At 51.2% G+C, this 24144-nt stretch overlaps 1 protein-coding gene across 2 annotated transcripts; it reads left to right on the top strand.

Annotated features, from left to right (window-relative positions):
* The first annotated feature begins 1198 nt into the window (after window positions 1–1198).
* On the top strand, window positions 1199–22903 carry SPARC (secreted protein acidic and cysteine rich). 2 transcript variants are annotated; one of them, XM_033096241.1, is made up of 10 exons: window positions 1199–1333; window positions 11006–11150; window positions 12666–12728; window positions 13348–13435; window positions 14854–14975; window positions 16758–16878; window positions 18502–18635; window positions 19301–19449; window positions 21398–21546; window positions 21941–22903. In XM_033096241.1, the coding sequence occupies exons 2-10, from the start codon at window positions 11094–11096 to the stop codon at window positions 21967–21969; spliced, it is 912 nt and encodes a 303-aa protein (XP_032952132.1). In that variant the 5' UTR covers window positions 1199–1333; window positions 11006–11093; the 3' UTR covers window positions 21970–22903. The 2 variants fall into 2 exon arrangements, with proteins under 2 accessions (XP_032952132.1, XP_032952131.1); XM_033096240.1 differs by having other exon boundaries at window positions 1206–1333; window positions 11081–11150.
* Window positions 22904–24144: the final 1241 nt, after the last annotated feature.

The raw sequence follows: 24144 nt of genomic DNA, 5'->3' as shown, positions 1-24144 counted from the left end.
AAGATCCTGGGGTGGGAATCGTGTTGGGCTTGTTGAGGAACTGAAAGGAAGCTGGAGCAGAGTGGGCAAGGAGGAGAGGATGGACAGCAAGAGAGGCAGAGGCCACGTCATGCAGACGTTTATGAGAATGTTCTCTGCCTCCTCCCTTTCCATGTTATTCAAACCCAATCCATGTTTCCAGAGCCACGCCACCCATAAAGCCTTCTCTGACTGCTCCAATCTGGCATTCCCAGCACTCTGAGCCCTGAGGATAAGCCTCAGTATCTGTACCACTCATGTTTCCATAAGCTATCCGCTCAGCAAGATCCAAAGCTCCTTGAGGAAAAGGACCAGATACTAATTCTTATACTCCTGAGTGCTAAGCATGTAATAAATATTCAGCCAAGACCTGCTGCACAGAGAAGGTCCTGTAGCACAAGTGCAAACCAAGTAGAATGTCTTGGTTGAAGCCCAGGTGATCTTGGGCAAGTGGCTTATCCTCTTTGAGCCTCTTTCAATCTGAGTAAAATGGGCATAGTAACAACATCTAAGTCAAGGGTTGCTGTGAGGATTAAGACCTCAGTAAACCTTGGCTCCTGTTACTTCTGTGATTATCAATATCGTCAGTCACCTTATCTGTTCTGTACTGACGACACACATCACCCCAGCTGGAAAGCTAATCTCTTATATGTCTATTAGCGGTGCAACCAGAGTTAGAGTGGTTATTTTTAGACCATATCCCAAATCATCAGCAGATGCCACCAGAGGCAGCTTCTCTGGTCTGTACAGAGGCCAGTCCTAGCCTTGCCTTTGCCACAGACCCAACCCTCTGGAATTGCTTTACCCTTCTTGGCATTGCCTAATGTTAGGGAAGGTTCTTGTTAAGATCACTGGTCATAAAGTTAAGACACTTGGGCCTGGCTCTGCCCCTGGGAGCCCTTGGGTATTCCCTTGGCCCCTCCAGGCCTTGTTCCCTTGTTCCCCTCCGAACAAGACAGAAGTTGCTCTCGGGGGCTCCTTGTGGCCCTTCCAGCCCTGGCACTCGGTGAGTCTGTTTAGGCAATTGCTCCAGAACCCAGGAGGCAGCCAGGTTTGGGAGTCTGTTCAGGACAGCCCACCACAAGGAGAGGAGAAAAGAAATGGAAGACAGAGACAGCTTTGGCTGGGGTGGGGGCATGTGGGGGAGGAGACAGAGGAGGAGGCGGGACCAACGGGGGTGGAGGGAGAGACAGACCCAGCCCAGAGCTCTGAGTGGTTTCCTGTTGCCGGGCTCTAAACCCCTCCACATTCTCGCAGACCTTCAGACTGCCGGAGTGTGCTCAGCCTGCTGCCTGCCTGCCTGCCCGCCACTGAGGTACGCACGACCCCCGCCCGCCCTGCCTTCCCCTTCTCTGACCGCATCAACCCCACTCCCCACTTTACTCCTCCACTGTGTGTACCAGGGCGGGGAAGCTGTGCTGGGAGGTCTGGGGTCAGAAATGCGGGCGGGCATCTCCTTTGGGCTCCATCGCTTCTCCCCTTGAGGGCAGGGGCCCCGGACTCGCTGCCTATTGCTTTTCAGGAGCAACCACAGTATAACTTGGTCTCCCTTTTAGGTTTGGGGGGGAAAAAATCTCACTTTGTCTTGGAGGGAGTATTTTCCGTGTGTGTCTGTCTCTGGTTTCAGAGGCTGCCTGCCTGTCCTGTTTGGTCCCTTTGCAATTGTGGCAGCCTCTTCCTTTCCTGGGAATCTGATCTGGTCACAGCTGCAACAGGGACCGCCGGCAGCCAGTATCTGCCCTGCTCTCCATTCCGGGAGAAGAAACTTCTTAGACTTGGTTCTTGGTCAGGGGCTCTGTTTTCCAAAAGGGACTTTGCATGAATAATAACTTGATCTCCGGAAGGCTAAGGGGGTCTTCGCCTTTAATTAGAACCTCTGGGAAGGCTCCGGTTTCCCTTGAATTCTCCCCCATCGACATCCCCGCCCCCAAACACACACACAGATTCTGGGGCCACAGTCAGTCTTGGGTTAAGTATTGTTCCATTCTGGGCTCCCTGGAGTATACGCGCAGGAACTCACTAGCAGTAGCTCTTAGTGTGTCTAGAACTAAAGACTCCAAGCATCGGATATCCTCCAACCGGGGCGCTGGGTTCTATGGGAAGCTGGGGGTGAAGGGAGAAGTGGAAGGGAGAGAAGGTTCCAGGGCCACTTTTTCACACCTCCTTGTTTTGAGAAGCCCAAACCCTACAGAGGACTGGCGTCTACCCTTTTCAGGGTGTTAGGTCTTCTTTAGATAACCCCCTTCCCGGCTTTATCCTCTCTGGCTCCATTGGCTGGTGGATGAGTGGACTTCCTGCGTCCTGAAGGACACCAAGGGAAAAGGGCCCTGGGAAGCCCTGTCTGCCCAACGGGAACCGAGAGGCACACGTTTTCCTGCGAAAGGACAGCATTCTATGCAGAACACACAGAGCAAATGTTTTCACCAGCAATTCTCTAGGGTTAAATTTCTATCTGTCCCAAGGGCCGATGGTAGAGTGAGAAGCAAATCAGAAGTAGAATGGCAGACTCTAGGCACACATTTTATGTGTGATCTTAGGTAAGTGTCTCCTCTGGACTTACATAGTTTCCCTATCTGTAAAGTAAGAGGGTTGGGCTTGGTTGTCTTTGGGGCACCGATGTCCTCTGAAACTTTCAAAGGAAGGTCTCTTAAACTAAGACCCAAAGGCTAGCCTTTGAATGGGTGTCAAGGCCTCTGCCTGTCCTCTTTGCCCCTTTAAATTGTGTGTACAGTAGTGTGTGTGTGTGTGTGTGTGTGTGTGTGACAAAAATAGAGAGAGAAAGAGCACAAGAGGGGGTTCACAGCCTTTAGTCTTAAAATATTCTCCAATGGATGCAAGACCCCCAAAATAGCCAGAGGGCACAGTGTGGGAGATGGAGTGGGTGGGGACTGGAGGCAAATGTATATTTGCAGGAGGATGAAACATTTTGAAATGGGAGTGGCTGGGGGAAGAGAGAGTTAACAGGCAGCCGCCATCAGCTGCCACATCGACAAAGCCTGGAGCAAAGGGAGGGAGGGGTGGAAGGGGGCTGCCTGGAGTGGGGATCAACTTTTGAAACTTTCTCCAAGTCCCACCCACTGAAAGGCCCTTCTTGGCATGACTCACTCTAGGAGGAATGTGAGTTGCCACGGTAACCTTTTTTTCAGGGTCTCTGCCTGCTGGCTGGGAGGGGATGGCCAGGAACACTCAAAAGTACATCAGGCTCAGTCAGAATGTCCCCCACTCCACTGTGCCCCCAAATACCGGAAAAGCAGACTCTAGGCTCACCCTGCTGATCTCCCCGCATCCCAGGGCAGCTGTGGAACTCTGATAAGCTTCCCAGACAGGATGTTGGAAGACCCCAGTTTTAATTTCACCTCTGCCCCAAGGGTGCTGTTTGACCTTGAACTAATCACTCCTCCTTACTGAGCCCCCAGTTTCCTCCTTGGGCAGTAACAGCAGCCACTTCAAAGGGAAATTATGTGGGCACAATGGGATAACGCCTAGGGGAAGCACTTGCTACATTACGGCCCTGCCACCTAATGCAATGAGTTCTTAGAACTGATGGATTTATGGCACCCAAAGAGTTGGGGAAATCCTTCCTAGCTTTTTTCTCTGGCAGCTCTGTCATCTTGAGGGTTGCATACGAGTATAACTTCCCTTTATTAAAACTGCTAGCAGGCATATTAAAAATACATTGTTTCAATTCATTTTGATTGGGGCACCTTTTTATTTCCCAAAAGCGTGTCCAGCGTGGAAAGAGCACTGGTCGAGGCACGGGCAGAGATGGGTCCTAACTCCCAGGCAGTGACATTGGGAAAGACCCTTCCCCTGTCTGGGCCTCAGTTTCCCAGTCTGTTAAATGGAGCATCTAAGCTAGATGATCTCCAGGTGCCCTTCCAATGCTGAAGTCCTGCAAACCTAAATCCCAGATGCTGCCGTCATAAGAAAGACTAGCTGGTCTACATTTTTAACAACCTCTATTCCACTAGTTGAAAAGGAAACGAGACGAGGGGCCCGGGGATCGATCTTGGGTTGTATAACATCCTGCTCAAATTGTTATCCATCTGTAGAGACTTGTCATCCAATAGTGCGGCTGGGGTTTGCTATTCACAAGAGAAGCTTTCTTTGCTGAAAATAAGCTATAAATAGGAAAGGATGGTGGAGGAAAGGAAAGAGCCGAGGATGTGATGTAAACAGGAGAATATTTGTTTTGGGGGGTTATTCAGACAGGTAGCTAACTGCAGAAATAAACGGAGACAGACACAAACAAACCTAGGAGGACGCATAGTATAAACATTGATTTCATCAACAGGCACTTACTGGGACAGCCGAAAATAAATTGCCTCATTAGATGAGCAGACTCCCAAGGTCAAGCATTCAGGTACCTCTCCCTGAACGATACCTTGACTCACAGACACATTCTAGGTAAACATCTTGATGCATATGCAAACTCTGACCCTTACCTATACAGGCTGAAAACAGACAGATGCTGAGTCAGGTAGACACATACAGGCACACACACGCAGCCTCACAGAGGTCAAGGACACAGGGAACTTATACAGACACACTGTCAGGTGTGCAAACACAACTGTCATTTGTAGCCACATACAGATGTGCATAGCCGGATGTAACTATAGGTCAGAACGGAGAGACAGACACGTTACATACATACAGCACCAGACCACCTGTTATATTTTACAGACAGAGACATTGAGACTCAGGAAGGGAAAACAACTCGCTCGAGGTCACACAGCAAACTTCCAGATGTTTGCAACTATCCAGATGTTCACCTTTGTTTTCATCTGATCAGTTTGGCATCACATCTACACACCTCCCTCTATAGGAAGCAAGCCCTGTGGATGATAAATAATGAGCAGTGCTTTCTGTCTCTCCTTTGCTGACCTGCAATGGCCTATCCCAGCCCTCACGGCTTTGTCATTGGGGCAGCAGACAACGGGGCAAATAGGCTGCTGTTCATTTGCTTCCTGCTGACTCCCTCTCTAACCTCTGTCTTTAAAGGAGGGAAGCGAAGGCTAGAGCTGAGCTTTCAGCCTACCCTGGGGATTAATGAAGCTCCCTTTTCTCTACAGCACAGAGCCTGGATCCTAACCGCAATCCTGAACTCAGGGATGGCTGGACGGAGCAGGGCTAGCGTCAGTATGCAGTGACTTGACAGAATTATTTAGAAAAACAGCCTGCTTCTTATCCAGGAAGGCGATGTCTTAGGAAACTAACTCTGCTTTCACGCATCAAGCCACAGAGCTTGATGTCTGTAGGGAAAATATGGATGGAGATCCCAGCTGTCTCCAACTGGGCTCTTTCAGAAACTTGCCATTAACCTGTCTCCTCTGGGAATCCCTCTGGGTCATCCTGTGTTAGTTGTGGCTTTAGGATTCCAGACTTACTGGACGAACAAAGAAACAAAACAAAACAAGGTGAACATCTGGAAGTTTAGCTCCGACACCAGCTTGTTGTACGACCTTGAGTTATTTTCCCTCTCTGATCCTCAGTTTCTCTATCTCTAACATCAGAAGCATGGCAAAGAGGTTTCACAGAGCTTGTGAAATTCATAATCCATTGGTAGCGACGGCCAGAACTGTTCAGGGCTGAGATGCCACTCTGGACTTTGGGGGGAAAGTCATGATTAATTAGGAAAGTCTTCCACATGCACAGGAGTAGCAGGTGGAGGCATATATGCCACATATTTGCCATCTCGGGGAGGTGACAGACTGGACACTGATGTTACTTCTCATCCCCTCCATTTGTGGTCACACGGATGCAGCAGTAGCCCCTAGGGGGAGCCAAGGAGGAGAGCCTGAGGTTCCACCCTGGGGCGTCTCCTAACCACAGTGAAACGTGGCATCCTAGATGCTTTGACAGAATCTCAGTCAGGCTGATTCCAGTCTCAAACACCAGGGCTACTTCTGAGTTGCCCAAGAACCTCTTCAGTCCAAGGCTTGAGCACCCATAACACCCTAAAAGTTTCCCTTAGCTTCTTCCCTTCCAGCAAGAAATATTAGAAGTGGAAGCAGAGTCGAGGGGCACGTGGGGAGAGGTGACAGTCTGAAAGGTGTCTGCCTGAGTTGACTTGGAACGTCGGGGCTAAACAGAACCAAGGGGACCACCTGGCCCTGGCGTTTTCAAACTGGTCGTAGGCGACCCTAGAGATGCTCCAAGGCATGTTGGGGTGCCTGTGTGTGTAAGACTTCCTGCCCCACGTCATCACCACTTTTTCATGCTTTTTTAACATTTCAAACTCATTTACTGAATAGATCATAATACGTTCACGTTTTAACAAATGCTAGTAGGGTTTAGCTGTTTCCAATACGGGACGTCTGCAGAAAACGTCGTTGAAAGAAAGGGCTCCCTGGCTCCCACAATTTTGCACACCACTCATCTAAAACAACCTCCACATTGTACAGACAGCAGGGCGAGGTGAGGTCCAGGGAGCAGCGGAGCCCTGCCTAAGTTTCCACTGTGAGCTGGGTGACGTTGCCAACCAAGACTCGATCCCAGCACTCCTGACTTCCATGTCACCACGGAGTGCCAGTGTGGCCATACTGGCCACGGTAGCACCTCTCTGGCCTGGCTCAACTCTCTTTCTGAGTCCTGGCTCCCTGGCGGGCCTGGCTTATGGGTTCCTTTTTAGCCTCTATACTTGTTTTCTTCTCTTTGGGCTTGTTTACCATGTGTGTTTTTTGGAAACCTTGTTTCCAAGCCAAACAGTGGGAGCGAGACGCTTGTTTTGCGTTAGCAGCCCAACTCAGAGGCCAGCCTGGGGGCTGGGCTGTGTCCCCTAGACCAAAAGAAGTAATGTCTCCTTTGTTCCACCCCAACTCCCTTTATCCCTGGGCTACAAAGAGCTGGGATTTTTGCCCTGGATTCTTGACGGGGATGGAGACCCTGGGATCCTTGGATTTTAAAAGGCTTCTTCTCCACCCAACACTGCTTACTTGTTGTATTCCCTCATGTATCTCACCTACAAGCTGTTCAAGGTCGGTGTGTCACGTCCATTTTACAAGACAGGGAAATGAATTGTGGCCCAAAGAGGGAAAGTTACTTTCTGAAGGTCATTCAACTGCTAAGTAGCAGAGCCAAAATATGCACCTGGACGGTCTTCTATCTCCAGAGCCCATAGGGCTTACCTTACGGCTATGCTTCCTCTGGAAAAGTTGGTAACCACTCTGTCCAACGTGGTAGCCACCAGCCACATGTGGCTATTTAACTTAATTAAAATGAAATACAATTAAGAATCCAGTTCTTCATTTGCACTAACAACTTTTCAAATGTTTGATCACCACATGTGATCGCTACCATACTAGCCAGCGCCGACACAGAATATTTTCATCATCTCAGACGGTTCTATGCAACTGCATTGCTTCATAACCATTTTATTCAAATAAGGTTGGGTACTTACAACTCAAATTCTGTGCTTCACGTTCTTGAAAGGCTACGATTCTGAGACTCACAGTCTAAAATGCTATGATTCTGAGATTTTCCCCAGTTCTGACAGTCAGCAATTTTTCAGTGTCCAGGGAGAGCCCGAAGGAAACCCTTTATGTTTTGAGGGAGACGAACTGGGGGGCTGTCTGTACTTTTCCATCCCCAGTCTTTCCAAAGAGAGAGAAGTGACCTCAGCTTCGGGTCCTGCTGGCAGCCAAGGACGGGTTTTCAGCCATGTCCAGAGCAAATAAAGGCAGAGGAAGGGACTCGATGTACGGAACAGGAGGAGGCGGCGGTGGTGGTGTGGGGTGAGCAGTGTCTGCATTGGATGACCACCAAGCCAAGGGAAACACACCTCCTACTCCCCCCAGGCCCAGGCTACTTTCCTTCCCTGCACCTCAGGCCAATACACAGCCCCGCTCAGGTGAGCACCTGGGAGGGAGCGGCCACCAAACTGAGGTGGAGAGCATGTCAGCGGTAGAGTGGGGCTGCCTGGGTCCTCATTCAGCCACTCACTCCCTGGGGCTCTTGGGAGGTTTCTGTCTCTCTCTGAGCCTCAGTCTTCTCACCTGTACTATATAGGGCAGAAAGATATGCCTTGAGCCTCTAATGGGGTGCTGGATTATGAAAACACTTTGAAAAGGAGAAACATGCATCATCACAAACTAAGGAGAGACAAAGGAGGGAGTTTTCATTTCATACTAGTCGTGTATATGAAGGTGTTTATATTTTCACCAGGCCGGCCAGGCCTAGGTTTGCTTAGCAAAGGAAGTAGGCTTTTGACCTTGTGTTCTGACCTTTGCTGGGGTTACTGTTGTACCCCATTAGCTTTGCAGGATGGGCCAGTGGTGCTTTAGAGAACCTCTGGGAGGGGTCTCATGGCTATGCAGCAAGTATGGCTGTGCATCCAAGCACAGTCCAGCGTCTCCCCTTCCCTCCCATCCTACCACCTGGATGGAAAGTGTTCTAAGACTGCTGATGTAGCACTGGGCAGAACCCAAAATTTGGAAAATAACTCCCTTCCAAGGTTTGGGGTCCTTAACACTCTCACTCCCTGCATTTCCCCCCTGACCTCCACACCAGTCTCTGAACATAATCCCTGTGAGGCCCAACCCAACGCCATGAGAAAGGAGTTGGTCAACTTGGAAGGGGCCTGAACGTGGCCTGACTTGCTCCCTCTCGAGTGCAGACTCCTTATCTACGAAGTGGGATAAGAGCCTCCCATGCCTGCCTGCTGTGTGTCGGGCTCCCAGAGGACGGCATGTGTGTGAAACCTTTAGAAACTATAAAGCACTGCAAGACATAGAATTATTTTTCTCTTCTGGCTGCAACACCAGGGATGAAGGTGGTGGAGAGGGTGAGGGTGCCACTGGGAAAGGAGTGCAGAGACGTGGTGAGGCAGGACAGATACCAGTGCCCACCAACAGTGCTTTCCCTGCTCTGAGAGAGGAGCCTGCTTCCTCTGCTCAGAGGAAGGACACCACCGGTCTTCCTCGGCTCCATCCTGAGCTTATTACATTTCTAGTCCCAGCTGTGCTATTTCTCCAACGACATGAGTTCTCTGTCATTGGGGCCCAGACAAGTTGACGTTTTCTGTTCTAGCAACCAGTCTCTCTTTGACTTCAAACAATCTCAGACAAGTCCTTCATTGATGCTTTCTCTCCTGTTCCATTCGCCCAAAGCCACATGCAGAAGTTGTTTTGCTTGTGTCTTCCAAATGGAGAAGCAGGAAGGGAGATTTTTTCCACCTCTAGGCCTGGGGTGAACAAGCCCACAACTGTGTGAGAGGGGGAACATTCCAAAAACCACCTGAAAAGGGAGTTGGGTCCATGGTGAAGCAATACCAAGCTCCCAGGATGATTCCTTTACATTTCTGTTGGTTTTATATCATGCACAGTCCATGAATGAGGAGGTGAGCCTTTGCGTCTATTTTAATCCAATAAAGGACCATTATGAAGTCTGCTTCCCCTGCTTAGTTCTGTTATCCAAATGCAATAATCCAGGTGAAAATGCCCAATGCCAGAGGTGATGGTGTGTGCCAAGAGCAGCCTGTGCTGTGACATTTTAAGTGCCCAGCCTACCATCCCAAAGTTCACCTCATCTAACTTTCTCAATCAATAGAAGGGGGAAACAAGGTCTAGAGAGGAGGAAGGACGTCACCAGTTCACCTACTAAGGTGGAACAAGAACCACTGGCATTTCATTCCAAGCAGAATGTTTTTTCCCATGATCCCTCCAAGGTGCTTGGTCAACTGAGAAATCTCGGAAGGAGCTGGGGATGACAAGCTCAATCTGGAAGTTTGGGGGCATGGTAGAGGGAAGACGTGGCCACTGCTCATCTTGCTAAAAACTGCTTGGGGGTAGAGGAGGAGGAACAGAATAGCCCAGAAATTTGAGGAAGCCACTTTAGATCAGTACAAGGAAGGACGTTCGAAAGCCATTTGAAAATGGAAGCCCATTTAGTTAGAACAAGAAATAAAATGTCTCCCCCACAGAGCCTCTGTCAGGGATGGCATTTTGGGCATAGACTCGTCAGAGGAGATTCTGCTCCAAGATCCCTTTCCAGTCATAAGGTTTTTAGAGTCGAGAGCTCATCATCTAAAGAGTAAGGTCTTGACTTGGATGGAGCTGATGAGAGTCCTGGGAGAAAACACACCACTGTTCCCCAATAATTAAAAAAAAAATCCTGGAAATACACACTGTTCCCCAATAAAGTCCTGTTCCCCTTCCCAAAAATCAATAAATAAATAAAGAGTAAGGGCTTAGCTTACCATCTAAAGAGTGAGACCAGGGCAGGAGAATTTTCTAGATCTCAGCAAACCCCTTTTAGCTGTGAAAGGGAAGAGAGCACGTAACACATGCAGCAAGCATTTGGACAGTTTCCCTCGAGGATACAGAGAAGCGTTGTCCTTTCCGGGTAAAATGGGGGGAAAGGTGGCCACTTTCAAGTTTCCACAGACCATATACTCCAAGACTATTGTTCTTTGTTTCAAAATGTAGATCTCTTTGTCTCAAGTTGGCAAGAAGTTGCTGCCTATTGACTTCTCCCCATACAGAGGGGGCAGGGAGGAGGAGGAGAGTTTGGTGGGAGGATAGGAAAATAATTCTAGAACATCAGGGATAAAAGGGGCCGTGAACACGATCTGGTCTGGTCTAGCATTGCCCCAAACTTGACAAACTAGCCAATCACCTTCGTGACCACTTTTTTAAAAATTTAAATAAATGTATTGAGAAAACAGACTTTGTATCATTACCATAAATGGGAAAATCTGGGTACTTCTGTCATTAATGGGAGGAAACTATAAAAAAAAAATACAAAGAAGACAAAATAACTTTGTTGACTTCCAGTTGGATGTAGTTTCCTGTGGTGGCTCTGCGCCAGAGGCCTGTTCTCCGTTAAAACAGGGAGAGAGAGGAGTGTTAGCGAGGTGCTGGACATCTCGGCCCCACGCTGAGGTGGTCCCCTCATAGAATGGGGGTGAAAGAGAACTGAGGAGAGTCACCGTTCTCCACGTCTCTCACCATCATTTGCCGTGTACCATCTAAAACCTTGTATACCGCAGGAATTCAGCCTCAGAAGAAACTCTCCATCCAGACGCGTCCCACTCACCGACGTCTCAATCTCTCTCCTCCCACAGCGTTCCCAGCACCATGAGGGCCTGGGTCTTCTTCCTTCTTTGCCTGGCTGGGAGGGCCTTGGCAGCCCCGGTAAGTACCCAAAGATCATCTCGGCTTGGTCTGCCCTCCCCCCACCGGCTCAGGGCCATTGAATCTGCCAGCCCTGCATGCTCGGAAGGGACAGGGACTTCCCCATCTGGAGTTATTTATCTGATGTTTTTAAAAAAAGATGTTTTTTTCTTTAATAAGCTCAGGATAAAAAAAAATGCGATGAGGATCGTTGGGTGGAGATTCCAGAGAAGAAGGATTTCCATGTAACTTGGTGAAGATGAACTGTTTAGCAGTCAGAGCTTCCCGGAAATAGACTAGGGTGGCTTTAGAAGGAGGTGACTGCTGTATTACATGAGGATTTCTAACGGGGTGCGGTGCGAGCGGGGATGACATTAGACGAGAGTCAAACCACAGACAGGGACGGGTGAGTTTCTGAATCAGGGAGGGCTATTTGATGGCAAGCAACAGCCTCCAATCTTACTAAATTGGGGGGGAGAGGATATAGGGGTAGATTATACAATTAAAGGCTTTGGGGAGGACTAGAAAGAGGTAGTTCCAGGACCTGGGAGGTAAGAACTAACGGACAGTCTCAGAGAGGCTGCCATCTGAATAGATCTGCTCCACCAGTTTTCACATCTTGAGAGAATGTGCCAAGATGATAAAATAAATAAATACATAAAAATAAATTTAAAAAATTCAAGGAGAGCCAGTCTGGCTGAGCGTGGTCCTGGGCCTGCTTCTGGGCCAGGGGTCTATGAGGCACCTTGACTGATGGATGGTCCCTCCGAGAATTGCCTGCAGGTGGTTATCCACAGCGAAACGGGAAGCCTTTACCAGAAGAGGGAGGAAGAAATGTGGGGCAGGCAAAAAGAAGAGTTTCTTCCAGCCTGTCATCCTCTCACCTGCTCTCCACTAGGAGACGTGCGTGACGATGGATGGGCCCTCTTGGTCAGGGGGGCAGATTTTGGCAAAAGAGTTGACAAGGTTAACATGACTTTTAGAAGCAGCCCCAGCCAGCCAGTGGCCTCCAAGTTATATAGGTATTATCTTGCTTCTTTCTACCCCAAGTTGACATGGTAAGAAGGAAGTGCCAAATAATAGTAGTAGTAATAATAATTAGAATCATGATAATAATACTAAAAAGACAACATCACACTTGTGGAGGAGAGAACGACATCTGTTAAAATTCACGGTGTTCATCCTTTCGGGGTCTGTTTTCCCATCTATGAGATGAGAGATGTTGTGTATCAGAAGTTTTCAGACATTCTAGGAGTCAGAGCAGTGGAAATGCGTTCCAAGCTAAAGCTTAGATGCGTCAGATATAAAACACACGAATGGGGAGGTGCTCTGGAGTCCCAGGGGGTCCGGTGTTTGGCTTCTCCTTGGCCCTCGTCACCCCACCTGTGGCAGTCCCTGAGGCACAGCCTTGGAGATCTCCCATGAGCTGCTCTCCCAGCTCTCCAGCTTTCAAAGGTGTTCCAGGCCGGGGACGCTCCAGAGCTAAAGCTGGCCTTGGCCCTGACCTCTCTGAACCCCGTTTTCTCTTCCCAACAGCAGCAAGAAGCCTTGCCTGATGAGACGGAGGTGGTGGAAGAAACGGTGGCTGAGGTGTCTGAGGTAGGTGGGTGGGCCGTGACCCTCGACCCCCGGCCCCACTGCCCACATCCATCCCCCGGGGAAACCAGACAGGTTCTGTGCTTCTCCCGCAGGAATGGGGCATTTGTCCCCTTTCCGTGTGCACACAGCACAGATGTAAATCCTGTATAGCCCCCAGTCTTGACACTCCTGAGTGCTTCCCAAACCTGCCATGGAACCCTACAACTGGGACCTATAATTTTGAAATGTTTTAGTTTTTAAGCTGTGGGACCATTTTTCTCAGATGATCACCCATAGTCTCCCCATATATCAAGCAGGTAAAAGGGGGGCTGTTCCTGTGTGGCTGGTAAGGGTACAGGGCTTGGCACCCCCTCTTGCCCTAACACACCTAATGGCCTTTTGAGACATCTCAGTAGAATTCCAGGGCTCTACAAACACAGTGGGTCTATAAGATTAAATCTAAATTCTGGAATTTGTGCTCTCTGTGCCCTGGGCCTAGCACACCTTTTCCAGCTTGTCTTTCCCCATCCCCTGTGGGTACCTAAAGCTCCAGGCAAGTCCCCTTCAGCCTTCACCCCCTTTCTTCCAGGTCCAAGATGGGGGTGGAGCCATTTGACTCATTCTTCTCCCTTCACCCCAGGTACCTGTGGGAGCCAACCCCGTCCAGGTGGAAGTAGGAGAATTTGAAGAAGGTGCTGAGGAAACTGAAGAGGAGGTGGTGGCTGAAAGTAGGTCCCTTCCCCATGTCTTGTCACATCCGGTCTTTGCCCTCTGCCACCTGGGCCTGGGGCATGGGGACAGCCTACGTGAGGTTCCTTCCTGAGGAAATGCCGGGTGAGGCCTGCCCTGCAGGGTGGGCTGTGGAAGAGAAATGGCTTTGACTTCAAGGTTAGGAATATTCTCTGGAATCTGGGAAAGATCTATTTACAGCCAGGCTGTCTGTGCTGTGAATGACAGGAAGGGAACTTCCTCAGTTGGACGTGACCTCCCCTTACAGCTCTTTGCCCTGATTCCCAAGTTGGGTTTCTCATTCTCACGGAGGTCACTGGTCAGCTGAGCTCCGCGATGGCGCCGTCTTAGCCCAAACCCCACCCAGGAGCAGACCTGAGAGCACCTCAGAAGTTCTCATACTCACTAGCTTACCGATTTTCACACAGCCCTGAGAAAATAAGGCCCGAAAATCGGACAGACTCACGGCGTTAGTGCCAGAGGGAGAGGCATGACCCAGGGCCTGTGGCTCCTGCCCACTGCGCTGCCACCTCCATTCTACAGAGTGGAAAGACATCATATGCAAGGGCCAGCAGCACGGACTTGGCAGGCAAACCATCCAGGGTTCGCGTGCAGACTCGCGGGCCCCGGTGTGAGCACCTCGGGCAGCTCGCTTCGTTCTGAGCCTCAGGTCCCCACCTCTAACACGGGCACGATGAAAATGGCAGACCCTCGCTCCAGGGCTGTGGGAGGATTGCGAGATAAAGCATAAGAGCACTTAGCCCAGTGCCAGCATCGGATGAGACATGACTCAGATACCTGAAGTTGCGCATCAGGCCGGAGGGGCTAGACTGAGCTCGCCTCCCGAGGACACGGTTTCTGTGGGAGCAGAGCCGTGTCCCTTCCCCCTCCACGTCCACCTCCTCAGGTGTTTACCGGACAAGCTGAGCTCTATTGCTTTCGCAGTGTGGGCCTCGGGGCTCTTCTCCCTTTTCCTCTAGAGCCTTTCAAGTCTGTTCTGTCGGGCCTCACAGCTCCCTGGCTCCATGAGGACGCCTGACTTTCCCAGTCATTCTAGAAAGTCTATTCCAGAATCCAAAAGTGCCTCACTATGACGGATCCACCGACAGCTGAGAACTCAGTCCTCAGGGGAGCTCTCTGGCACCCAGTGTGCCGGGGTCCCAGCCTGAGCCTACAGTCCCCCCGAAACATGGCTGACCATAACGTCAGACTGAATCTCTGATTTCCAGACTGAGCCACCTGCTCCCTACCTGCCAATGGCTGGGCTCAGCAGAACAGAAGGGAGGACTCAGGGCTGCCCAGAGCCCAGAGCGAGTGAGGGCCCCGGCCAAGGCCTTGTGCCCCAGGATCGGTCTGGATTGGGCTGGGGTGGACCTACTAGCCTAGCGGTTAACTACATGCTCTTGCCCTCTACCAGACCCCTGCCAGAACCACCACTGCAAACACGGCAAAGTGTGCGAGCTGGATGAGAACAACACTCCCATGTGCGTGTGCCAGGACCCTACCAGCTGCCCTGCGCCCATTGGCGAGTTTGAGAAGGTGAGCCCTGAGACGGGGTCCTTCCCAACACAGTGTCTGCCCAGAAAACTCCTGGCTTGTGGGTTCCACAGGGCGGCTTGAGTCTCCAGTCCCCTCACTAGATCTAGTCACAGCGGCCCAGTCAAGGTGAGTCCAAGGTGAGGCTGGGCCAGTCACTGGATCCCTCCAGCAACCAGCAAGAATTTCATCGGACCCTCAGGTTCCAAACTCTCTGCCAGACTCAGAAGAGAGTAGACCAACAACACCAGGCAGTGAGATGGGGCATTCTCGACAGCAGAGCAGCTTAGCAAAGCCTCGGGTCCAAAACGTGGGTTCTGCGTCAGACTGAAGGTTGACTGCAAACCCCATCTCCACCACTTGTTAGCCATGACGTCCTGGCTAAGTTGCTAAACCTTCCCAAGTCTCAGTTTTCCCATCGCTAAGGAGGGGATAGAAATAGTCTTTATCTCACAGGGCTGTTGTGGGGATTTGTCAAATAATGCTTGGTACTTAGTAAGTACCCAATATGTGCTGCTTTAAAAAAAATCTTTCAAACCTGTCCGTTCTACCTGTCAATAGGAGTTATTCATCCATCCACCCATCCATCCAAGGAAATATTACTGAGTCCCCATTCATGCCAACCATTGTGCTACTGGTGACTTAGCTTAGGACAGCAAATCTCATGTCAGCATTGTTTCCACAACCTCCCATCTGGATTCTCTGCCTTCAGTGTCTCCCTAATACAATCATCCTCTGAGCTGCAAATTTTAGCGTCACTGTCAAGTCTTCCCTCCTCCTCAGCCCCCACCCCACTGGTCCCCGATGTCCGTCAGTTCTCCCTCTGCAGTGATATATAAGCACGTCTGGGCAGGGGGTTCCACACAGGCTCCCCTCCTCCTCACGGAGCCTCTGAAGCCGCTGCCCTTGTTCTGGCCTCTGCACCTCTGCTTGGCTACCCCCACGTGCAGAGATGCTCTAGGAGGACCCATGTGACTCAGCGAACAGTTCTACTCACAGCTAAGATTTATCACAGCGCTGAATCAAGGAGACACAGCTGGATCGTAAGGAAGAAAAACATAGCAATCTGGAGGAAGCTGTGTGCAGGCTTGCTTACTCTTTCCCCACCCCCATGAGGGTCTCACAGAACACACTCTTTCCCCAGCTACGAAAACACAACCACACGTGAGCGATGTTTCTGCCCCAGGAAGGCCCTTAGAGTCAGCACTCAAAGTTTTAATTGCGGCTGGTCACGTAGGCACGCTCTGCCTAGCACATACAAGATTTCAGACTCCCAGAAGGAAAGCTGATGTCCAGCATAAACCACAGTGTTTGTACAGCAGTCTAGGCACAGTGAGGCACCCTCATCATTTGTGCAAGATTGTATCACGGTGCAGGGAACTGTTTACCAGCCAAGATCCCAGACGCCAGCCAAGGACCCGTTTTACAAGCCTTTCGAAGGATAACAGCTGTGTTAACTCTTTGCTGCACCCTCTGCCTTTGCGCCATCCCCATCTTTAATTCATCCCTTCCGTATCGTCCACGTTTGTTTCCCCATGTCTCAGCCCTGAATCAGTCCCACCTCTGCTCAGAGACCAATAGTGGCTCCCAGCAAGGGCTGAGCGTGGGTCTGAGCCCGGAGATTGGGTTCTGGTTTCGGCCCCACCACTAACTTGCTGTATAACCTGGGGCTAATCACGTTCCTTGCTTGGCCTTGTGTCCCAGTCTCCGAAATGGGCGAGGATGGTGGTACCGGCGAAGGGCTTTGGGAATGAAGGTGAGAGGTGCTCTATGCTTTGCCGACAGGTGTGCAGCAATGACAACAAGACTTTCGACTCTTCCTGCCACTTCTTTGCCACCAAGTGCACCCTGGAGGGCACCAAGAAGGGCCACAAACTCCACCTGGACTACATCGGACCCTGCAAATGTGAGTCTCCTTGGGCCTTCCAGCCTCCCATTTCGGGGAGAGCACTGCCCTCATACTCATGCTGACACTGCCCCCTCCATGCTGTGAGATTTGGGGGCAACTCTCCCAGCGCCCCGATTGTCTGTGATGGTTCCTCTCAACTCTGCATTCAGCACATCTCCGGGGAAGGACTGAGCAGTCATGGAAGCACAAGTGCAGGGAGAATTTCTTTTCTCTGATGATGAGGAAGTTCTTCTACAGGGATAACCCAAATCTTTCCTGCTTCGACATTGTAAAGCAAAAACGATGCTCTACATGGGCCTATAAAGTGTTTCTAAAATATCTGAATTGGAATGTTCTAGAAATGGGGGCACGCCTGTCAGTTCCCCTGTTACTCGGTATTGTCAGATCCTTGGCCTTCTTACTCCATGACATTCCTTTCGGCCCGCTTAAGACACAGGATTAACCACCCTCTTTTAGAAACCTGGGAGTCAGGGTGTTGTCTGGTCTTTGGTTAGTGGTCACAGGTGCAGATCCAGCCGGCCCAGTGGCCTCCTTGAGCGTTGGCAGCCTTCCTGTCATTCCAAACACCTAAGGCCACAGCTGGTCCCCCTCCAAGGCAACATGCATGTTGTGTGCCTAGTACATTCTGGCACCAGATGGTACTGGAGAGAGCCACTCACCTGACTCAGGTATGCAGAGTGCAGAAAGGCGGAGGGGAAAACCAGGTTCTCCTGTGCTCAGCCCTATTCTCCCGGTTATGGGGCCTGGGTATGAAATAGAAGGCACAGACAGGCCTAGAGAAAGAGGGCGGCGGGAGGAGTGCTAGGAATTCTGGGGCTCTGAGACTGCGCAGTGGGCTGGGGAGCCTTCACCAGGGGCTGCTGTGCCCTCTGGGGCCTACGGCTCACTCCGTCCAACTCCCAGTGTTTCCATCACAGCTGTTCTCTTCCAGTCCCAGCTGCTGGGGAAGAGGCCGTGCTCCTAACCACAGAGGCGGCTTTCCCAGGTCCAGGATGAGGGAGGGACAGACCCCTGAGCCCTGGATGCTGGAAGAGACCCTGATAATGTGGCCTTGAGCAAGTCCCTTTGCTCCACACTGACCTCTGTTAGGTCCAGTAAGAGGGCGGCCTTGGATAAAATGTCCAGGTCCGACATCCTGGGGTTCTAAGTTCCAAACACCAGGATAGAACCACGACTGCTGTGAATGTCCTGGTGGGGGAGCATTCCTGACGCTCCGCCACGGCCCCACTGAACTGGGCCTTGGGGAGATGTCATTCCTCAGCCCTCCAGCCTCTAACACCTCCCAACACTGGGTCCTGGGCCTCTGCTGTCAGGGCCCGTCACCCAGAAAGGTGCAGGAGCCACTGAAGAGAACCATTTCCCTCAGGATAGCAGGGCAAGGGCGAGGGAGCAGCAGACGCGTCCACGCACTTTTCCATTTGCAGAGCATTCTTCCCACACACAATCCCTTTTGCTCGTGGGGCATGAAGAAAATGTGGCCCAGAGAGGCTGAGCCCCTGTGCCAAGGCCACTGATTGAAGCGGTGGTCGGAGGAGGTGGGGAGAGCGGCTCAGCCAGTACACTGGCCCCCAGGCAGGGAGAGTCGGGGTCTGGACTGACTGCCTGTGTTTTGGACCCTAGACATCCCCCCCTGCCTGGACTCGGAGCTGACTGAATTCCCCCTGCGCATGCGGGACTGGCTCAAAAACGTCCTGGTCACTCTGTACGAAAGGGATGAGGAGAACAACCTCCTGACCGAGAAGCAGAAGCTGCGAGTAAGTGGTCTTTTCTCAGCCTGTGCCAGGTGCCTGGCTGGCCTGCGCTGGGTGACTCTGGGCCGTGAGCTGGCCGCCACCCACCATCCCAGTCCCAGAACCAGGCCCCTAAGGCGAAGCCTCCATCCCTACTCTGACACGTGCCTCTACTCTGGGCTCTAGGACATAGACCTCTGCTGCCTTTGGAGGCTCAGAGTGCACGTTCACGTCTTAAAGGCTCTGAGAAGCTCTGTAACAAAGAGACCTGCTTACTTTGTTTAGCCCGGTGGTAAACAAGAGATACAACAACCCTATTCTTTTTCCTTGAGTCTATGGATCTTACATGTAAATGGACATACCAAGCACTTGGAGTGCTGATAAAATGCAGCTTCCTGGACCCCACCCCAGGCCTACGACTCCGTCTCTGTGAAGCAAGGCCCAGGAAGCTGCATCTTAACAAACTCCCCAGGTCGTTTCGATGTGGCAGCTCTATAGAGAACCCCTTTGAGATCACCCCAGCCTCTGCTTGTGTGGATGCGATGCTAGTTCTGTATATGCCACTTCCTTCCCTCTTTTGGAGCCTCAGGCTTGGCAGATCTCTGCCTGCACTGGCCTCCTGTCGGAGGTAGGGGGGCCCTGACTGACGGACCCTAGACCCTTTGTCCCCTGTGTCTCTGCTCCCACAGGTGAAGAAGATCCACGAGAATGAGAAGCGCCTGGAGGCTGGAGACCACCCTGTGGAGCTGCTGGCCCGGGACTTCGAGAAGAACTACAACATGTACATCTTCCCCGTGCACTGGCAGTTTGGCCAGCTGGACCAGCACCCCATTGACGGGTAAGGCCCCGGGTGCTCGGCTTTGCCCTGGAGTGCGGAGTCCTGGGTCAGAGCTGGTGGGTGCATGAGGTGCGGCCAGGAACCTCTGAGCAGCCTCTGATCCTCCCAGCCCTGGAGCCCACAGTGCGTCTAGGGGCTGGGGCTGGAAGGGACAGACATCCAGAGAAAGGATGCAGCACTGGGACGAAGAAAGCCATCAGACACTCCCTGGTGCCAGAAGAGGAGGACGTCAGTGGAACCTGACACTCCCTCCTTAAGCCCCAGAGTGCTGGCCTCGGGGATCCATTGGTTGAGGGAGAGTGAGCTAGGAAAGAGTGCCAGGCTCTGAAAGTGGTGACGTGGCCCGTGGTGACGTGGCCTGAGGTGGGGCAGCCTACATGCTAACAGTCCTTCAGCTCCAGGGCAAACTGGCCCTGGGAATTCTTAAAAAACCCAGAGCCAGTCCCATCCATATCGCAAATCCTTGGTTTGACTGTTCTTGCCTCTTGTGCAAATGAGTTACGAAGGGCTGTGCAACTGCACTGCAGAATAGGCAGGCAGTGGGTCAGTGAACAAATGCTTGCTGTCTGTTATGTACCCAGCACCATTCTAGCCCGGGGATTTAACAGTAATCAGAACTAAGTCCTTGCCCCCATGGAGCTCACACTCCAGGGGATGATCTGTGTCTCACAATCAAAGGAAAAAGTTAAAAAAGCTCCCCAGTGGTGCAGGTGGTGGCTGAGCAGGGGCTGTCCCCCTCACCACAGCCTTCTGGCCTTCTCCTGCTCTGTGTTCCTGGAGGAGCATAGAAAGGAGGGTGCCCTGCTCACAGGCTGGGGAAGCTCACTGTGCCCGGGGACGCTTCTGTCCGGGAGATCCCGCCCATGTGCCTGAAACCTGCCCACATGGTGGCTGTCAGTGATCCCAGGTGGCTGGGGTCTCCTGAGCTCTGGAAAACTCCCTGCTGCTTCTCTCCCAGGCTCTGTCCGTGGCTGAGATCCAACCGAGTCACTCACTGCAGAGAGGAGGGGAAAAGTCAGGGGGACATCTGGAGCTTAGGCTGAATCCCACCACAAGGAAGGGGCCAGGAGGGAGGCTTCCAGATGGAGTTGCAAGGAATATACTTGTGGGAAAGCGCTCCAGCCTGAGCCAGGGGGTCCGTCCCCAGGGGATCCGTCCCCCGCCCCCTTGTCCCAGAGCTGTGTGGTGACCCGGTCTGAGGCCCTCCCTATCCCTCGGTTTTTCCACCAGTACACGATGAAAGAGAAGGAGGGTGTGCTTTTCAGTTCAAACACTATGTGATTCCTTCCACAAGTTGGGTGGGGAAGGGAGGGTCTGGGGGGCAGGGACAAAATTGGAGTCACTCTGCAGCCCCGTGGGGAAGAGGGTTTTGAGGAAAACTAGTTGAGGGCTCTGGGGAACAAGGACAGAAATCACACGTATGCTCTGGAGTCAAGGCCGGCTGTCAGAATAGGAGCAGAGGATAGTGGCAGAGAAATCAAAAGGCCTCCCTCTCACACCAAAAAAATAAAGCCTACGATGGAGGTGGGGGCTTCTTTGACCCTCCCTGCCAGGCTCCTCCCAGACGTCAGCACTGCCATCCTTTTGACGTGTCTCTTTTAGACTCTTCTCTGCATTGCAGCCATGTAAACATGTGTCCATAGGAAACATGCATTGCTGTTTCATGCCAGATTTCGATCTATCGATAGCAGAGGCGCTGAACATTTGCATTTGAAGTTTCTGTGCCCCCAACTCTCAGGGCACATTAATTAGCAAACAGTTCCATGCACCAAGAGACCTTTGTTATGAGCCCACAGGCCCTCAGAACTGGAAGGGCCCTTATCGTTACTGTCAACTGCCCCTCCTTGGATGGAGGGGGACACTGCGGCTCAGCGGGCCAGTGCTGTGCTCTGAGTCCCATGGCAGGGCAGCGCTCTCCCCGGCCTCAGGCCCCTCCCCCTCCTTGCAGGTACCTGTCCCACACCGAGCTGGCCCCACTGCGTGCTCCACTCATCCCCATGGAGCACTGCACCACCCGCTTTTTCGAGACCTGTGACCTGGATAACGACAAGTACATCGCTCTGGATGAGTGGGCTGGCTGCTTCGGCATCAAGGAGAGTGAGTATCTGCGCAAAGGGACGGCTGTCCTCTCCCTTTTCTTCCTCTCCGCTCTCTCTGTCATCTGTGTGCCCATCCTGCCCTCTGTGCCTGGTTCACTCCAGTGGGCTCTGCCTGCCTGGGTGGGCCTTGCTGTCGGGTGACTTCCTGATCCTTCTCTGTCTGGCAGGCTGTGTCTTTCTCTTTCCATTCCTCAAGCATCAGCACTCACTCTGTGCCTAACACTATTTCGGGGACTAGAGAGGAGACGGGAAGTATAACTTGGTAGTGTGTGTAAGGGACAGGGAGACCTCAGACTGGTCCCCGGGCCCCGGGGATGGGGGTCCCCATGACTCCTCGGGAGGCACGTGTTCATCGGCGGGGCTCGCGTCTAACGCTGCTCTCTTCTCTGCAGAGGACATCGATAAGGACCTCGTGATCTAAGCAGTGGCGGACTCTCTCTTAACCGTCCCCTTCCTGTTTCCCCCAATGTTTAAAATGTTTGGATGGTTTGTTGTTCTGCCTGGGGACAAGGTGCTAATATAGATTTATAAGATCACATTAACGGTGCTAAAAATGGAAATTGTAACCCACGTCATGACATTCTCAATTGTAACTCGGCTCTCAAAGCTTCTTGCTCACCCACTAACAGTCTCCTTTTTCTCCGGCCATTTGACTTATGGGAAAATGGGTGGAAACTTGGATCTGCTCACATCTGCCTTCAACACATAGTGCATCTTCCGACTTTCTCTCTTTCTCTCTTTGAAACTAATCCTCACGAGTCAGACGTTTGCATTAATTTTATTGCAGGGTATCGGCTGCTGGGGGCGGGGGGATGGTCTCACGTGGCCTGAAGGTGGGCAAAGGGAAGTAACAGACCGGGATGTTGGCAAGGATGTTTCTGGGACTAGAGGACCAGTGGTGGGAGAAATCCCTGGAAAAGCCACCGACCTGAACTACAGATAATCAGTCTTGTTTGCCTGGGGATGTGACTGAGAGAAAGAACCTGAGGCTGTTGCAAAAACATACAAGCACTCACTGAAACCCAGTTCCTCGCCCTTTTCTCCCTCACCTGTCAGCGCCATTTTTTTTCACTTTAGGCTGTTTGCTCAAACTTTGGGCAGCTGTGGACCATCAGTTCTCTGGAATCCACCAAGCCTCTGAGGGGCGGGTCACCACCTCCTACAGGGCTTCTCCCCTCCTAACTGTCTTGGGAGATGCAGGACTGGGGGACTGTCTCAGCCAGGAAGGCCCAAATCAAGAGTGAGGCAAGTTGTAGAAAGTTGTAAAATAGAAAAAGTGCAGTTGGTGAATAGATTTTGTTTTTTGGTTGGCTTGTTTTTTTTTCTTCTCACATTTGGATGGCTCTCATGAGGGGTCTTTCCCTCAGTTTCCAGCATGCTCCTCCTCTTCTTCCCCCTCCCCATTTTCTTCTATTAATCAAGAGAAATTTCAAAGTCAATGGGATGGTCCGATCTCACAGGCTGAGAACTCGTTCACCTCCAAGCATTTCATGAAAAAGCTGCTTCTTATTAATCATGCAGACTCTCGCCATGATGTGAAGAGTTTGACAAATCTTTCAAAATAAAAAGTAATGACTTAGAAACTGCCTTCCTGAGTGACTTTGCATGCATTTTAGTGACCTCATTGCCCTGACGCAGACACATGGGACATACGTGTCTATACATGACTGCACAGATGCAAACCTTTGCAAATGCACTATTATACTTTTGTATATACACCTGTACACAAGCCGAGAGGCCTATTTGTACACAGGGAATGTATGGTTCCTATAAGCACAAATTTGGCTTCTAATTTTATGACCTGTGGGCTGATCCTTTTAGTACTGCATTATCAGAAGCACCAGACTAAGCACGTGTCTCCTTTCACCATTCATTCATTCATTCATTTATTTAACAAATGTTTATGATGTACCTACTATGTACAAGGTCCCGTGCCAGATGCTCAGAGACACAATTGTGGCAAAGCAGTCAAAGCATTTGTTCTTCTGGAACTTAACATTCTACCGAGGAACAGATTAAATAATTGCACAACTATTCAACATCAATTACAAGCTGTGATCGGTGCAATGAAGGAGGAATAAAAGCAACCGTGAGTGTGAGTAACAGGAGGAGACAGCGTTATTCTAGAGTCGTACTGTCCCATTTGGTACCCATGTGTGGCTATTGAGATTTAAATTTATATTAATTAAAAATTCAGTTCCTTCGTCACACTAGATGCCTTGAATACCCAATAGTCTTACGTGGCTACTCGTTACCCAATTGAACAGGACGGATCTAGAACATCTTCATCATTGGAGAAAGTTCTATTGGGTAGGGTGGTCCTAGGGCATCTGGGAAGCTTCCTTCTTCCTTGAGAAAATTTGAGCTGAGTCACTAAGGAAAAGGAAGAATTAAATGGGGGAGAGAGTGGAGAGAGGGGAGGAAAAAGTACTCCAGACAGTGGGAACAACATGTGCAAAGAACTTGAGGTAGACGGGGAACACGAGTCCCAAACCAGTATGGCTGGTGCACAGGACAAGGGGCAAGTCATATTGGATGAAGCTGAAGAGGTGGGTAGAGGGCAGACCAGGCAGCGTTGTAGGCCATGGTAAGGAAT

The sequence above is a fragment of the Rhinolophus ferrumequinum genome, chromosome 24 (assembly GCF_004115265.2).
Source record: "Rhinolophus ferrumequinum isolate MPI-CBG mRhiFer1 chromosome 24, mRhiFer1_v1.p, whole genome shotgun sequence".
Classification (NCBI taxonomy): domain Eukaryota; kingdom Metazoa; phylum Chordata; class Mammalia; order Chiroptera; family Rhinolophidae; genus Rhinolophus; species Rhinolophus ferrumequinum.
The sequence above is the reverse complement of the archived record's forward strand: the minus strand, read 5'-3'. Positions and strand labels throughout refer to the sequence as shown.